Here is an 18538-nt window from a genome sequence, read left to right on the forward strand (position 1 = left end):
CATTCCAAGATGCTTAGCAGAAAATAATTTCCCACTAGAGCAGCCTTCCTCAGTATAGAGACAGCAACCTCTTTGGGGATCATGGGAAGGATAGTCCCGGCACATCTGGTGGCACCAGTGTGGGAAAGGGGCATTCTAGCCGCCTTGTTTACAAATGGGCACAGAATAATACAAATATGGCTGTTTATTATGCCAGTTGCCTTATGGGGCTTGGAACCATTTCTCAAAACAGGAAATTGGAGAGCAAAGCCCTACATTTAATTTGCATCAGGAAGCCAGTTTCCACATCAGGAAGAATTTTTCTTTAGACTGCAGTTTTATATGAGGTGGGGAGAAAAAAAAGAATGAGTAGTTAATTTACTGGAAGGCTGCAAGGTGTGGTGTGCACACATGTTAAATGTGAGTGACAACCTCTGCATTTTAGTTAATTCATATCCTGCATCTCTTTGGAAATGCTAAAATGGCTAACTAGATAAAGGTAATTTTTAAAAGCGTCTCAGAATAATTTTTTTTACAAAATTATCCAGTGGATAAAGAATAATTCAGAAGATAAGGATGAAATAGGATGGAAACATATACTTTAAAGCTGGATGAATAAAAAAAGGATTCTTAATGTCAAGAAAGATATACATAAATCGGATGGGCAACAGTAGAATATGTGAAAATATTACCCATGAATTGAGATTGTAATCACTTCCTCAGTGAGTCAGCAATGTGACATGGTGGCAAAAAAGACTAACATAATCTTAAGTTCCATTATTAGAATTTTCCAGTCATACCATATTAAGGTTTCTTTTTTAATAGATCCAGATTTTATCTAGTGAACTGAGGCTGGTTCTGACACCCAATTTTACAGGTTAATAAAAATTCCTAGTGATTAGGAAAAAAATTCTACAGAGAAATGAAAAAGGAGCTGAGGCACTCCCTATCCCCCTCCCACAGAAGATGCTATTGTGCTTTTCATCTTTAATACAACTTACTATGTTTTATGTTTTTTAAATAATTATTTTGATTTTTGTACACTGCCCAGGGTTCCTTCTTGTGAGATGGGCAGCCCTATAAATGTGCTTAATAAATAAAATAAATGAACTCATGATCATTCTCTTCAAATATGTGGAAGACTACCCAGAAAGCAGAAACTTTTAGATTTAAGTTACAAGTATATAGATTCCTATTGCATGCTAAAGCTGTGTTTGCAAGAGACAATAAATCACACAATACCAACTGTTATAACCTATTGTTTTGTGCAAATCCAACCCATATGCTTATCAGAGGGTTCCATGCATTATAGAAATCTGAAAAAATCTGTTATGTAGTAAATCACAGGCAATATGTTTCTCTTTAACTTGTTATAACATTGACTATCAAAGTCTTTCAGTAGTATACAATAAAATTATAAAACCAGAATTAATGGCAGAGATATAGAATGAGCAACAGTTTTAACATACGTTCGTTTCATTTGGCTTAGCAGAAGAAAAAGCCTCTGGCCTCAATCTGGGAAACCAAAAAGAATTCTGGATCCCTTCCAGAGGTTATCCCAAGTGATCTACCTGCTATTTCTGGGACAGCAAAGCCCCATTCACAATAGAGTGATCCTCTGTCTCTGGCATAGTGACCCTCGGTCATTAGAATTCTGTTTGGGTTAAGGCACCAGGCTAAAAACCAGGAGTTCTAGTCCCACCTTAGGCATGAAAGCTGTTTGGGTGACTTTGGGCCAATCATCACTCAGAGTCTCCTCAAGAAGGGTGGCAAATAAATTTGATAAATGAGTTCTAGTTCTGTCTTAGGTGTGAAAGCTGGCTGGGTGACTTTGGGCCAGTCACTCTCTCAGTCCAAGGGGAAAAACAGGAGGAGAAAGCAATATTAGGAACGTTGATCATCTTGAGTTGTTTCTATAAAATAATAAAGGCAGGATATAAAATACATGCATGCATGCATTCACACATACTTACAGGGTTAATCCAATGTGTTACTTTAGGCATTGTGGGATTTTCTCATTATCTGAATTAGATTTTTAATATCATTGATAGCTCCCAGCCTTAAATTTCTTGATATCTCTCAGGGAATTTCATATGGAAAAAGCACTGGAGAAAAATAAAGACATGGGAGATTCCATATATTTGTCTCTATTTCAAGGAGCATCTGTCTGCAAGCAACATAAGATGAAATTGACCAGAAATACAGGGTTACAATCAGAACCTTTCTCTATCTGAGTGGTTGTGAGCATCACCGCTAAAAGATCAAGAAAAGCAAACCTGTTTCAGGTCCTCTTTTAGACTGACCAAAACAGGTTTAGCCCAATCTGAAGCCAGTTTGAAAATAATCTGCCTCTCAGCTGCTTCCTCTAATTGAGAAGCCTGGAAAGTTAGAAACAAGCCTATAATTTTACCTCTCAGAGGGGAATCCAATAATTATCTCCTTTAAGAAGGGAGGTGTCCTACAGTTATAATATTAACAAAAGCAGATCTGATAATCTCATAACGGTACAAGCCAAGTTGGAAAGGATAGAGATTGATAAATTCCATTCAACCACAGAATCGGTTACTTGCATTGGTTCCTTCTTGCTAAAAATCTTGAGGGAGAGGTTGGATAGTCATCTGCTGTAAATACTCTGATTTTAGATTTCCCACTTGGGGTATTTTTATTTACAGTCATAGACTAGCTAGATATAACGTACACAAATGCAGCAAACAACCTTGAAAATTAAAACTAACTGTAGAATCAAAAATAAAATAGCAGCATCACCAAAGAGGAAAAGGTAGTTACATTAACTCCATAACGAAGAGCATAAAGCGTTAATCTGAGCTGTATGAGTTTTCACCTCTGACCTCACCCCCATTACAGATGTGATTTATTTATTATCTTAAACTTGCAGCAGTGCTTTAATTAGCAATCTGAACAAACTTAATATTTTAAAATAGGTCTCCTGTGCCTCCCAAGGCCATCTTGTAGCCTGCCAACAAGCTTTAGCTATGGAGTGTTTAACATGGGCTCAACAGTTTAATGGGAAGAATTATTATTATTATTAATTAACTGCATAATGGCCACCTGCTCCAAAAGAACCTGCATGAGATATATACCTTACTTTTTTGGCTTTTCTTATGGAGCAGGCATTGCTTTATGTATCATTGTATATTTAAGCAGATGTATATCTTAGTTACGAATGGTCTCCTGGGCTTCTTGTTTTCATTTCCCAGTCTAACCTAAAGCTCTGAAATCCACTGGTGACATCCCAGTGAAATATTAAACTAGACCAACCTGTGTTGGTTTTCTAGGTCAGCCAAGGGGTTGCTGAGACATTGATTGAGATAGAGATATATCACCGTGTTTGGCAGTCACATAAAATTTCTTAATAAATAAATAAAAATTATAAAATTTTGGCTAGCAGGTGTTTGCCTGGAACCTGTAAATCATAACTGGAAACATTTTTGCTCCCATGTCCTTAGGTCATTGTGTTCATCGCATTCCCAGCCCATGAGTGAGACAGTTTTCAGCCATCCTTAGTGTTACCAATACTAGTATTTTCCCCTTTAAGCCCAGATGGCATCAGACTGGTATTTATTGCTCTTTCCAGAATATACTGCTGTTCTTCCAGTCACTGTTTAACCTAGTTTTGCTGATGTCCTCCTAAAGAGTATACTGTTGTGTTGGTAGTCTATTAAAAATGCATAATATCACATGGCAGTCCTGAAAATGCTTTAAATCACCTTCCTAATTTAGGAAAAGCCAGGACGATGGAGTCACGTCTGCTCTGTCCCGCCCTGTGCCTCCCAAATCATCCATACATGCATACACACATGTATACACACATGAATGTACAGTATGTATGTATGTATGTATGTATGTATGTATGTATGTATGTATGTATAAAGGAAATAGGTGTGGCATCCTAAATGACTCAGCTGCCTTTGCGATTTGAATTGAATCAAGTACTTTTTTTTTGGCCAAGTGTGATTAGATACACAAGGCATGTCTCTGGTCTCGGTATATATGCAAAGCAACAGAATAATGATAATCATAATAATACCAATAAAAAGGGGGGAGTAAAGAAGATAATAAGGACACATAATAAAACTATAGCCATACTACATGGGTAAATGCACATAGACGTTAGAAAGCATTGTGAAAATTAAGTGTTCAGCAGAATGATGGCACAATAAAGTGTATTATTTTTTTTTAAAAAGATGATTCAATTTGGAATATTAGAGAATGGAATATGGAAGAGGAGAATTAGGAAGGAACCAAAATCCATTGGAACTGGGTTTCTAAAAAAAAATAAAAGAAATATTTTTTTAAATTAGTGATTGGCAGTGTACAGTCTGACTTGGCTCAATTCTGCTGCAGCAACACTGTGGTTCAGAAATAGTTTTTTCCCTCCCACCGCCTGGTGATGTTTGTCAATTTATTTATTTATTTAATAAACAAACTGATACAGCTGCCCATCTACCAACGGCACTCTGTTCAGAAGAGAGAGGATAACAAAGCCAAAGGACTTTAAGATGCACTGGAGACACATAATCAGAACAGAGCTGTTGGCCAACATGTCAGAACAGAAACAATAGGAATAGGATTGGGATTACTCTTTGTAGGTAAATATAAGATCTGATGGTAAAATCTGTAAAACAGTGGAATAGTCTACGATTGTGGGTTCACCATGCAGGTTCATTAAGAAGAATGTAGATGGCATTTCTTGAGGATGATTTAGACTGGTTTTCCTGCACATTGCAGAGGATTGGTCTGAACTTTCAGCTTTACAATTCTGTGATTCTGTGATCATATTCAAAAGATTTATATCTGAAATTCATTATTGTCTGTGATCAGAATTTGCACTACATTACTGTGCACATACTGTGCACATTACTGTGCCGGCGTCGACTCCCCTCCGCCCTGTGCATTCCCACAGAGAGGGCCTCCTCAGGGTGCCTCTGGTCAGAGAATGCCGGCTGGTGGCCCCCAGGGGGAGGGCCTTCTCTGTGGGCGCCCCGGCTTTATGGAACCAACTGCCGGTTGAGCTCCGGATGGCACCGGATCTTCGCTCCTTCCGGCGCGGGTTAAAGACCCATCTATTCGAACAAGCTGGCCTGGCCTGATGGGGGAATGTTAGGGTTTTAATGTTTTTATATTTTGATTGTTTTAATTGGGCAATAATTTAATCCTTTTTTTAACTTTTGTATTTCTATTTATATGCCCTGTTCACCGCCCTGAGTCCTTCGGGAGAAGGGCGGTATAAAAATTCAATAAAACTAAACTAAAACTAAACTAAACATAACAGCCGTTCATGTAACCTTTTTGTAAGAGAGAGCAACAGGTGGTAAATATGGATAGGCAGCATACTGTATATATAGACAAAATGCAGTCTTGAAGTTTTAAAACATAATAGTGTCCTTAAGGAGTTGGAAGATAAGCCAGTCTTGACATTGTATGTAGAGAAACATAGAATCATAGGGCTGGGAGGCACCTTGGAGGTCTTCTAGTCCAACCCGCTGCCCAACAAATGGTTGTCCAAGAATTAGGGAGGTGATTTCTAGGGAAGTGGGCAAGAAGTATTATATAAATGAACTGAAACATTCTTTAAACCCCATGGAGCAAGATAATACCACCCAATTCTATATTTCCACTCTTGATGACCCAAGTGATGCTGTGGCCACCCTTTTGTGGGGTCTGGAGGCTATCTGGACCTGGATGGGGGACAACAGGCTTTGACTGAACCCTGGTAAGATTGAATGGCTTTGGGTTCACAGGGCTCCGGGATTCGGGACTTTGTCATCTTTGACTCTGGATGGAGTGGCATTACCCCAGAAATACCTAGTCCACAACTTGGGTTTTCTCTTGGACTCGAGACTCATGTTAGAGGAACAGGTGGCAGTCATGGCTAGGAGAGCCTTTGTACAACTTCATGTTGTGTGCCAGTTGCAGCCTTTCCTGGACCAGGATTCCCTGTGCTCAGTCGTTCAGTTCCTAGTCATTTCACGAGTGGACTACTGTAATGCACTCTACATGGGGCTACCCTTGAACACATTTAGAAGCTACAGCTAGTGCAGAGTGTGGCAGTGCAGGTAGTTTTGGGGCCCCCAAGAATGGCCCCTGTGACACCACTGCTCTGCGAGTTGCACTGGTTGTCAGTCTGCTTCCAGGTGCAATTCAAGGTGTTGGTGATCACCTTTAAAGTCCTTCATGGTATGGGTCCAGGTTACTTGAGGGACTAGTCTCGCCCCACTGGGATTAGCTCATCCACTTGTGCCAGCAGAGGAGACATGGGTCCCGTTAGCCTGAGTATTCTGGCTGGTGGGGTCCAGGAGGAGGACCTTCTCTGCTGTTGGCAATGGAGGTGGTTGATTGAGTAATAACAGATCCCCCTCTGCCCCCCTCCCCCCCTGTGTTTTTGGCTTTAGTGTTTGTTTTTAACTTTTTGTGTTTTAGATTTTATGTAACTATAAGTCACCCAGACTTACGGTACCCTATGGTAAGATGGATGGCCAATACATACATTTATTTAATTTATTAAAATATAGTTCTAGTCTTCCTGTGAAGTCTGTTTCTTGATCTGGCACACAGTGCTACATCATACAGTAGATGGAGATGGGATTTCCTGCACGACTGTATCTGAAAAGCTCATAGTGCAACGTGCTAATCCAGATAAATATGTATTCTTTGTGGGTATGTGAGAAATATTTAGTTAATTAAAGTAACACGTACAGAGTACGATTGAAACCTTACCCTCATTGTGATTTCTTTTATGTAAACTTAATGGCACAGTTACTAAAAACTCTTGGTAGTTAGCTGAACTCTGCCAGCTGAAATATGTGAATAATAAATAACAGCAGTGGCTTTCCTGACAGCCTTGTTGTTCTAGGGCAGTATTTTTCAGCCTTGGCAACTTTAAGATGTGTGCATTTCAACTGCCAAAATTCCCCAGGCAGCCAGGAATTGAAGTCCACATACGGTATCTTAAAAGTTGCTGAAGTTGAAAAATACTCAGTTTTGGAGTATCTATTTGTAGCTCTAGGTTGAACTGTGGAGTCCTTGGTTCTCTCTGAGTTTGACTGTTTTCGTGCAGATGTTTCATTATCAAACTGGGTAACATCAGATAGTTCTAGCATTGATGATATTGATAATGAAATGTCTGCAGGAAAACAGCCAAACTCAGAGAGCATCAAGGATTCTACCAAAGAAATGACTGAAAAGATTCTGTTTCCATCTTACTCCAAGTCTTGGTAGAACAAGCAGGCCTTCAAAGGACTTTTGCAATGTCATCAGGGTGGGATACTACTCTAGAGGAAGGCAGTCCTTGTTTAGCTACCACAATTGGGGCTGTCACCTAAGTGAAAGAACAACTGTGCTTGTGATTTTACTTCCATTTTCCTTTGCTTTACAGACCTACGAAGGGCTTACAATAAATGTAAGGATTGGTTATAAAGTTACTTTTCCATCACCATCATGACTGTGAACAGTTGCTAAATGAGGCAGTCACTAGAAAAGGACTATCTTCACAGAGCCTGTGTTTCCCAAGTCACGATAGTTGACAGTGACTAATGGAAGGGACCTGCAATGTACCCATTCTACCAAATTATATTGAACGAAAAGAAACACTCAGAGTTAGCGGTCCCTCAGATAAACTGGTCATGCAGCCTTGGGGAGGTTTTATAAGTGTAGCACTAACCCCCACTATAGGGACGCGGTGGCTCAGTGGGTTAGGACACTGAGCTTGTCGATCAGAAGATTGGCAGTTTGGCGGGTCGAATCCCGAGTGCTGCGTGAGTGAGCGCCTGTTACTCGTCCCAGCTTCTGCCAACCTAGCAGTTCGAAAGCACATAAAAATGCAAGTAGAAAAATAGGGACCACTACGGTGGGAAGGTAACAGTGTTCCGTGCGCCTTTGGCGTCTAGTCATGCCGGCCACATGACCACGGAGACGTCCTCGGACAAGCGCTGGCTCTTCGGCTTTGTAACGGACATGAGCACCGGCCCCTAGAGTCGGAAACGACTAGCACGCATGTGCGGGGGAACCTTTACCTTTACCTTTAACCCCCACTACATAAGTAGTACTTTGTAAGTAATAGCCGGCAACTAAAATCAGCAGCTGTGACATATAATTTTGATGTTGCTTTAGCATGCTGATGATAGGGGTGAAGATTAGATTTGCAAATAGCATATGCTCTGTTATTTAATATTAGGAAATGGTTTCTTTTTTACAAACAAAAGAAAACAAATGAAAGCAAAGTAGTTTGGGAAGGGGAACTCGTCATGCCTCTTTCCCCATCTTGTCCCCTTGGATGCTTTTTACATCGCATACTAGCAGCTGTAACACTAAGAAATTCTTGTCTTTCTAGCCAGGCATCCAGTGCTAACTCCTTTGAAACAGTTGTCAGGATTAACAGAATTCTTCCCATAGTTCTTTTTCCTCCTTCTGCTTCCCCTCCCTTAAACATGCAGCTGTGAAGGGAGAAAGATTTGCTTGCTTTGCACTTAAACAAAAGAAAGAGAGAGAGAGAGAATAGAAGTTAAACAGCACAAATTCTGCATAGCTGGGGGAAAAAAAACCAAGTGTGGTATGATACTCTGTAGGTAACAATGCAGCATAATATTGAAATATGTAAGAGCTGCCTTGTTGGACAGTTTACCGGTTGAGCTCCGGATGGCGCCCGACCTTCGCTCCTTCCAACGGGATCTTAAGACCTACTTGTTTGAACAAGCCGGCCTGGCCTGATGGGTTTTGGGTTTTATTACTGCTTTTAATGTATTTTAACTTATTGTTTTAATGTATTGGGCACTTTGTTTAATTTTTTCTTAATTTTTGTATTCTTGTATTGGTATTTATTGCCCTGTTCACTGCCCTGAGTCCTTCAGGAGAAGGGCGGTATACAAATAAAATTATTATTATTATTGTTATTATTATTATTATTATTATTATTATTATTATTATTATTATTATTATTATTACAGATATTCCTTGATTTACGACCACAATTGAGCCCAACATTTCTGTTGCTAAATGAGAAATTTGTTAAGTGAGTTTTGCCCCATTTTACGAACTTGCTTGCCACAGTTGTTAAGTGAATCACTGCAGATACTAAGTTAGTAACAGGTTTATTAGGTGAATCTGGCTTTCCGATTGACTTTGCTTGTCAGAAGGTCACAATAATTGATCACATGACCCCGGGACACTGCAACCTCCATAAATATGAGTCAGTTGCCAAGCATCTGAATTTTTATCATATGATCATGGAGATGCACAGTCGTAAGTGTGAAAAATGGTCATACATTACTTTTTTCAGTGTCTTTTTAACTTTGAACAGACACTAAACGAACTGTTGTAAAAAACCTCTTGAGTCCCGTGCTTTGTTTCCAACAGGAATCCATTTTCCTCAGAGAAAGGAAGCTTATTGGCATATGACTTCCAGGTTGTGGTATTCTAGCTATACTGGCCTTGTAGACGGAGGTTCCATTTTCAATCAGTGTTTTATTCTTAAGCAATTCTGAAATGCAAACTAGCTAATGTGCCCACTGTTCGATAGTGTGTGTGTTTGTCTAAGTTTCTATGGGACTTCCAGATCCACATGGACAGACATGGCCAATAAACCAGTTATGGTGGCTGTAGACCAGGACCAGAAGGCAATGTTGCGATAGATGTGGTAGTGCTAGGTGACAGCAATATCAGGAAAGAGGGAGTAGGAGAAGTTAGAGAAGGACCAGGGCCTGAAGAAGGAACTAGAAAGAATGTGAAAAATAAAGGCCCAAATGATCCCAGTGGTGGTAGGAGCTCTTAGGGCTGTGACTCCTAAGCTGGGAAAGCGGCTCCAACAGATCCCAGGAATAAGATCAGAAGTCTCTGTCCAGAAGACTGCAGTATGAAGAACAGCTAAAATACTGTTAGACATAAACATTGGCTAGATCCTGCCTTGCCAAAAGAAAATCTAGGCTGGAAACATAGATTAATATCTGTTTGTTTATGCATAAGCAAGGACAGGCACCTCACAGAAAAGAGGTGAGGAGCAATTTAGAGCCACTTTATATACAGTTCAAGCATATTTGAGTTTGGAATGAGTTTTTTCATAGGTTAGCATCATTTGTCTCATCTGGGATATGCACTCATGCTCAGTAACTTTATATGTACCATATAATATTTCATAGTATCCCATGATATTCTTAGTACGGTCTTGTTAATGCTCATCCTCATATTCAGTAGTGTGGTTTCTACATTCTTGAAACTTACCATCACTGCACATCCACATCAGGAAACAGAAGCATCCTGTTGCCTGTAGTGTAGAGACAAGTTTAAAGCATCGCCCAATTCACTGAATTGGGGCAAACTCTATGGAAACAGTGCAGGACAGGAAGCCTTGGTCCATGGGGTCACAAAGAGTCAGACACAACTTAGCATCTGAACAGTAACAGCAAAAATTCAGATCATTGAGAGTGAGTTTGTAATCGGAATTAATGATTACTACAGAAGGCTGTAGCTAAATAATAGGACATGTTTTTGCATACAGGTTTAAATCTCAAAAATCTCCAGGTCCCCCCCCCAATATTTGGAAGTTCAACGAGCAGGTTATGTGAAAAATCTCTATTTAGAAAATTTCTGCTAGTATAATTAGACAAATTTGCATTGCTGGACAAATATAAAAACAATATTCATCTTCCTATGAAAAGAAATAGAAGCACTGTTTGCATGACAAACTTACCTGTTATATTCTCATCTAATAATTTTCTGCACAAAACACACTGAATTGTAAACTGGTCTGCTTTCAGTCAAGACATAAACCGCAAATATTAATAGATAATTTGTAATTTTGGCATGTTGTACAATCCAAGTTAGAGTTTATTTTGCCTTTGGGGATTTGATGGACCCTGAGTTAGATTTCCATAACTTACTTAGCGTCAATATTTTTAACCACTAAGTCAAAATTAGCTAGATCAATGTTTCTCAAATTGGCACCTTTAAGATGTCTGGACTGCAACTCCCAGAATCCCAAGCCAGGAAAAAGTATGCTTCTTTATTTTAGGTTTCTCTGAGAGTTGAAATCCAAACATTTTAAAGTTGCCATGTTTGAAAAACTCTGCTCTACAATCTATCTGTCTCGGTTCCGACGGTCAGAGACAAATAAAGCAGAACTCCGAGGCTTGTAAGTTCCTCAAAGAACATGTTTTATTGATACAAAGTATCGGCACATCACAAGTGAAACCAAGTCTGAATAGACACTAACAATTCCCCAATACAAAGTTAAGAAATCCCACCGCTAAAGCTGCAAGCTGCTACATTCCCCAATACAACTTCTTGGCGGGCTTTTCATGAAACACCCAGCCTGCAATCCCGGGAGCAGCAGACCTTGGTTCCCACAGGAGAAAGTCTGTTTTGTGTAGCAAAGCAAGTGGTAAACCCCCGCTCCCTCCGTGCTATGTGTCAACCGAAAATGAGTAGGGAAAATGGCTGCAGCCATGCTCATTTTCAAAGTTGACACTGCCATGACTAATGTCAATTTGCTTTGGTTCTACCTGCTCATTTATCTGGAGTTCCATCCTTTGGATTGATACTTTTAAATCATGAACTGAGGAGTTCTATCTCAAAAAATAAAAATAAAACAAATAGTGTGGCTCAGTGGGTTAGGACGCTGAGCTTGTCAATCAGAAGGTCAGCAGTTTGGCGGGTCGAATCCCGAGTGCCGCATAACAGAGTGAGCGCCTGTTACTTGTCCCAGCTTCTGCCAACCTAGCAGTTTGAAAGCACGTAAAAATGCAAGTAGAAAAATAGGGACCACTACGGTGGGAAGGTAACAGCGTTCTGTCTAGTCATGCCGGCCACATGACCATGGAGACGTCCTCGGACAAGCGCTGGCTCTTCGGCTTTGAAACGGAGATGAGCACCAGCCTCTAGAGTTGGAAACGACTAGCATGCATGTGCGGGGGAACCTTTACCTTTACCTTACTGCCACTAAGCAGCTGGAAAATGTGCAATTAAAATATGAACATTGAAAAATCTGAAAGAATAGAAAAGAGAATCCATTTTGTATGGGGATGAAAAATATTTTTAGTAAGCAGCCACCCAAGGGAAAACTGTATAGTATAATAGGAAGGGTATTCCAGAACTAGGATGGTATGGAAATGTATTTTCCTGTAGAGCCTTATGGGTGAAGACTTCAAGCTATGTATGCCAGCTCAGAAAAGCCTTGCTGTAGTTAGAGGCAACTGCATTGGCCAACTGGAACATGATGACGATGATGATTGTATGGCTTTGTTACATTGGCCAGCAGAGTAGTAGTTTGGCTGCCAAGATACCAGCTCTAATGTAGGAAGCGCTCTCACGCTTCCCAAGGTGCACCACAGGAGGGCAAGTTGGCTTCACATCAGAAAGAAAGGTGAGCGACTCTTCCTGCAGCGTCATCCAAGGCCTCTCTCTCCCTGGAGCTGCCTTGCAAACGTGCTCCACAGTCAGGAAGGTTCATAGATGGCAGAAATTTGACTGCCTGTACAGAGCACCAGCTCATCTCCCCACCAAAGTGGTACCTATTTATCTACTGGTATAGAACATGCTTTTGAACTGTTAGATGGACGAGTGACTAGAGTTCACCCCAAAACGGAGCAGAGACTACCTCCAGAGACCATCTCCAGTGTCATTAAGCCCCTGAGCCCCTCTGCCTCCTTGGAACATGGGAACATAACTATTCAGTGTTTAGATGGTTTTACATTACACAGTAATCATGTATTAATATAGCTGCATATATGTGCCTTGTCCCTACAATATCCTAGTGCAGAGCTTTTTTATCCTTTTATCTACTGTATTTGTCTGGGATATATTCTTTCAGTGTAAACAGTTGGGCTGCGTTTGCCAATTTTCCTTGTCTGGTAACACTTGATAGTCTCTTGCTTGGTTGGCATGATTCCCCTGCCAGGACAATGATGCTTCTTTATTTTATGTATCTGACCTGCCATTGTGTATAGGCAGTCTTTCTGAGCAAACCTGAGGATGCAGTGTTATATTATGAACTTTGTTTGCCTTCCAAAACAAATATGGGGCAGTGGATATTGTAGGAGAGAATCCAGAGGTGGAAGAGGGTGGCTGCCTCTTCATTTAGCTGCCAGTTTTCCCTAGCAGCTATTGGTCTCAGGCCATTCAAATGGCTTCTTTCCTGCATCTGAAACAAAAAAATTGAGATCCCAAGGTCTCTTTCAGTGATGCAGATTGCGATGCTATTGCAGTGGTAGAAGCCGGGTAGAGAATGAAAGTGAAATCTTGGAGCATAAAGTTCTGAGCATCCTTCTAACTTTTGAATTACCCTAATGTCTTTGTGTGTAAGCAGAGAATATGATTAATGTAACTGAAAACTAGCAAGAGGTATTATTAGACAGTAATAGAATATGTTTCATAAATAAAGTAAACTTCAGCTGCTAGTCTATTTCTGTAATTGTCAGAGGGAATTTTCTCTTTCCCCTGAGGCAGCCAGTTATTAGGAAGGCTTTAAACCTGTCTGGAGGAAAGAGTATTAGAGTGGCTAAGCATCTTTTCCTTCCCTCTGCTGTATCCTTTCTCTCCCCCCCACCTCTGGACCCCAATATTCCTGTGACCTGATGTGCAAGAAGCCATGTTTGGTAAGTCAATATAAAATGTTAGCCTAAGCTTCTTTGTACCCTCATCGGGACTTGATCAGACAGCGGTTGTCTTAAACACAGGTGGATTTTCAGAAAAAAGCTATGAATGGAGCTCGGAAGAGGAAGACTCTGGTGGGAAGGCCCATCCAGTACAAGTGCTCATTGTGAAGGACGACCACTCCTTTGAGCTGGACGAAGCTGCTCTCAACCGCATTTTGCTGTCGAAAGCTGTCTGTGATCGGGAGGTGGTGGCTGTGTCCGTGGCTGGGGCTTTTCGGAAGGGGAAATCATTCTTGATGGACTTTATGCTGAGATACATGCACAACATGGTAAGTTTGCGCTGGCTGTTGTAGAGGTTGTGGCCTGATTCTTTATGCTCAGGAGCTTAGTACATGAGCTTACCTGCAGGTTGCAATATATATCAGATTTGCTCTTGGTGCAGTTAAGCAGATGCAATTAAGCAAAGTGCCCTTGGATGCTAGATTTGACACTTGAGAGATGAATAATGAGAATGTCACAAGGCACAAGATGTGTGGTTGAGGTAGGAGGCAGGATTCATCTTCAGAATCTATCAAAAACTGGTAGCAAAACCTCATGTTGGTATTCCACATTTAGTGCACATTTACTGTATAGGGTTCAGGATACAGCACAGCTGTAAAGATAGTCCTTGATTTATGACCACAACTGATCCCAGAATTTATTTTGCTAAGTGAGACATTTGTTGAATTTTGCCCAGTTTGACGAGCTTTCTTGCCACAGTTGTTAAATGAATTTTTTGCAGTTGTTCAGTTAGTAGCACGGTTGGTAAGTGAATCTGGCTTCCCCATTGACTTTGCTCGTCAGAAGGTCGCAAAAGGTGACCACGTGACCCCAAGATACTGCAACCGTCATAAATATGAGTCAGTTGCCAAGCATCTGAATTTTGATCACGTGACCACGGGGATGCTACAACGGTTGTAAGTGTGAAGAATTGTCATAAGTCACTTTTTTCAGTGCTGTTGTAACTTTGAACGGCCACTAAACAAACTGTGTTACTTGAGGACTACCTGCATATGGCTATTTGTAGGTATACCCCCAAGTATTTGGCACGTTAATATTGGGAGAACAATAACTGGCCTAGGTGTACCCAATGACTTGGTTTTGGAGATTTTGAATCTGATTTCATAACTGAACATTACTTCAATCATTTCACATACAAATGGAGATAATCCTCTGTATTCTGATATATCACTTCCTTACCAGCATGATGGGGGAATCTGAAAATTGCCTATTTGAAATATAAATTTTAAGTTCTTCTGTAAGGTGCTTTTTCCAAACGTGCTTTTTCAGAAGGCATCTGGACCTTTGGGACAACCATGACTGAGAATCTCCCAAGACATTCTTCTGTAGTAGAATGCTTTGCCCAAATTAGAATGGGTCATCTTACTTCCCATTTACATGAACAATCACTGAAAATGTCCAGCTGCTTGGTAATTATTTGGTTGCTATCTGTTTGGTGATCACTAATGCTAGAAATAAACTGTTGGCATAAAGAAACGTCACTTTGCCTGGTTCTAAGGATAATAACTTCCTTGGCAATTGCTTTGCAGGAGTTAGTTGATTGGATTGGGGATTTTAATGAACCACTCACAGGGTTTTCTTGGAGAGGTGGATCAGAACGGGAGACAACTGGCATCCAGATTTGGAGTGAAATCTTCCTTGTGGACAAACCAGACGGGAACAAGGTTGGTGATTTGTTGTGGATACTCATAATCAGTGCTGGTATCAAACCAGCCATGATATATTGAATAAGTTATAATGCCGACTATACAGATAAGACTAAGTCATAGGTAGGGAAAGCACAGCGGGTCATTTCATAGAACACACTAAATTAAAGCTAAATTTTATTATGGCTTAGCACAGGGGTCTTCAAACTTGACCCTTTTATGACTTGTGGACTTCAACTCCCAGAATTCCTCAGCCTGCGTGCCTGGCTGAGGAATTCTGGGAGTTGAAGTCTACAAGTCATAAAAGGGCCATGTTTGAAGACCCCTGCCTTAGCACAGTATGTGAACCCAATCATTGTTTTCCGTTTGCCTAAACTTGTTAATCATCTAACTTTACAAATACAATTTTCAGAAAATCAACCTTATTGCCATTGCTAAGTATCTGTTTACAACCACTTCTTCTATTCACTCTGCTGTATTGAACAAATAAATTCTTAGATGAACCTGAGGATATGTAGAGTTGGAGTGGGAGGAAAGAGAATAATGGAGGACCCAGATCCTGGAATGCATGCAACATGTGAAAAGGGAATGTCAACTGTGTTGTATAAACAGAATCCTATCATGACCAGAGCTGGAGCAGGCATGGGAAACACCTAATGGCAGGACTATAAACACTAGCACCAAGAATTTAAAGTAAATTCTGTGGCCTATTAGGGAGCCATCATAAAGCTCTGTTTTGGGAAATATGAGGGAGGTCCAGAACAATGTCTCTGGACAAAGGAAGATCTATCCATATAGTAGTGAGAGACCACTAGGGCCTGAAATGATAAATGTCCAGCATCACTGGCTGGAATTACTGGATCCATAACTAAAAAATGACACTTTCTCAGAGTTGCCTCTATAAGTGTCTGAAGGCAGAGTGCATCGTCTAGCACAGGGGGTACGCAACCTCGGCTCTTTTATGACCCATGGACTTCAACTCCCAGAATTCCTGAGTCAGCATAGCTGACTCAGGAATTCTGGGAGTTGAAGTCCATGAGTCATAAAAGAGCCGAGGTTGCCTACCCCTGATCTAGCAGAACCCAGAGGTTCTTGGCCATTGACACTGGAACCAGCTCTCAGTCTGGGAGGAAGAAGGCAAAAAAGCTTAAGGGACAGCCAGACACAAATTAAAATTCTAAGAATAGCTTGCCTGCAGTTCCGGAACAGATATCAGCCTATTGCCGTAGAATATGTACAAAACAGGAACATCTTCACTATACCGGTCACCAACTCAAAAATATGTTCAGCCTCTGGCTAAATTTACCTTCTCTGATAGGTTCTCCAGAAATGTTAAGTTGCAGTCACAATGGAAACTCGCCTTTGATGCATTTAGAAGACATTGTGTCATATAAATGTGCAATATTAGACATTTTTTTCGGTTACAAATCTTTCCTGGCTCAGGGGCTGTTCTGTAATGTCTTCATAAGCTCACCTTATGAAGGTTGGCAACTCTTTTATTTTATTTTTTTACACTGCCCAGACAGTGTTGAAAGAGCAAGCCTCTCCTTCCTTCTCCACAGAATCCCATTGCTAATGGGAGAAGTATTGCCTCTGTTTAGCCTGAATGGATAACTTGACCTGGAGAGCCATTAGAAGTTTTTCTGGCTTTATAGGTGGCATCAGACAGGGGCATCTGCAAGAGTACTCAGCAAGGTCAAAGTGGTGGGTGTGACTGGGTAGGTGAAGCCCCACCCCTTCTATGTGCATGTGAGGTATGCAAAGCACATTAAAAGGGGGTGGGGCTTTGATTGCCCAGATATTTGCCATTTGTGACCACTCTTGCTGACTTCCCTGGTCTCTCAAGACTGATTGGCTGTATATTTTATTCACACAGTTGTTTTCTCTTTTTAAATCAAAAATATCCAGAGCCTAAGAGCGCAAAGCAAATCTCTAAAAAAGATCTGAAAGAGTTAAAACCAAAAGAGAGAACCATAACAACAATGACAACACATTAAATGATATCATAGTGTGAAGTGAGTCGAGGGCTTGGTGAATAAGGAGGTGATTAATTGACACGGAAAGCTAACAAGGCTTGGGGTGGTGCCAGATGTAATAACTCAAGAGGGAATTCTGTCATTCAGACTCCTGTATCAAAAAATATTCTCCCTCTAGTTGTCACACGGCAAATCTGGCAAGTGCAGCACCTTCCAGAAAGCCTTTTGTCTTGACTGCAGTTTCTTTTTTTTTATTGAAAAGTTTTAACATACAGTTTATCTTTAACAGTCCCCCCTCCCCCTCCCCTCTCCCTCCCTCCCTACCCCCCCCCTCCCCCCCCCCCCCCGGACTTCCCAGAGCTAAATACAAGGTATAGAAAAGAAAAACAATCATAAACTGTTTTGACTGCAGTTTCTAAGCAGGCTCAGAAGGGAGATAATCTATCAACTATCCATGTTTTATGCTACATAGATCTTTGTATATTTTTGCAAAAGGGGATAGCAACATTTCTGGGCCTGGAGGCTCCTTTAAAATTTTGAATAAACGTGATGAGTTTACAAAATGACTGCGCAAGATTGTGGTGGCCAATCACAAAAACATTTGTTGTTGTTAGTTGCGAAGTTGTGTCCAACCCATTGCGACCTCATGGACAACATTCCTCCAGGCCTTCCTGTCCTCTACCATCTTCTGGAGTCCATTTAGGCTCACACCTACTGCTTCAGTGACTCCATCCAGCCACCTCCTTCTCTGTCGTCCCCTTCTTCTCTTGCCCTCAATCTTTCCAAGCATTAGGCTCTTCACCAGTGACTCCTTCCTTCTCATTAGGTGGCCAAAGTATTTGAGTTTCAACTTCAGGAGCTGGCCTTCTAAAGAACAGTCAGGGTTGATCTCCTCTAGGACTGACCGGTTTGAACACCTTGCAGTCCAAGGGACTCACAGGAGTCTTCTCCAGCACCATGGTTCATAGTTAATTAATAACCAGGTGGTTAATTAACCCTCCCATACACAAGTGCTTTCTGTCATTCTGTTGGGCTTTTGTGGGATTCCAAACTATGCTTGCAAATAAATAGGATGATGGAGGCTAAATTGTGTATTTATTGGATGTCTATGTCGCCCATTTCAGTAATTCAGTGACTGGGAAGGTTACAATATAATAAAAGTGGAAAAAGTGCAAAATCCTTTGTTCTGTGTAGTAGATCAGCTTTCTGTCCTATTTTTTTTTAAACATTAAAAATAACTTTGTTAAAAAGTCAGAAGGCTCAGAAAACTAGC

The 18538-nt window shown here is 40.8% G+C and overlaps 1 protein-coding gene across 2 annotated transcripts in view; it reads left to right on the forward strand.

Moving 5' to 3' along the window:
- The window catches only part of ATL1 (atlastin GTPase 1), a 42896-nt gene that overhangs the window by 913 nt on the left and 23445 nt on the right, over nt 1-18538 (forward strand). For both annotated transcript variants that reach the window (XM_081325177.1, XM_081325178.1), the window contains exons 2-3: nt 13665-13912; nt 15173-15307. In XM_081325177.1, coding sequence (XP_081181303.1) covers nt 13665-13912; nt 15173-15307 — 383 coding nt within the window. The remainder of the gene's footprint in view (nt 1-13664; nt 13913-15172; nt 15308-18538) is intronic.

The sequence above is a fragment of the Vipera berus genome (genome assembly GCF_964194415.1).
Source record: "Vipera berus genome assembly, chromosome: 1".
Taxonomy (NCBI): Eukaryota; Metazoa; Chordata; class Lepidosauria; order Squamata; family Viperidae; genus Vipera; species Vipera berus.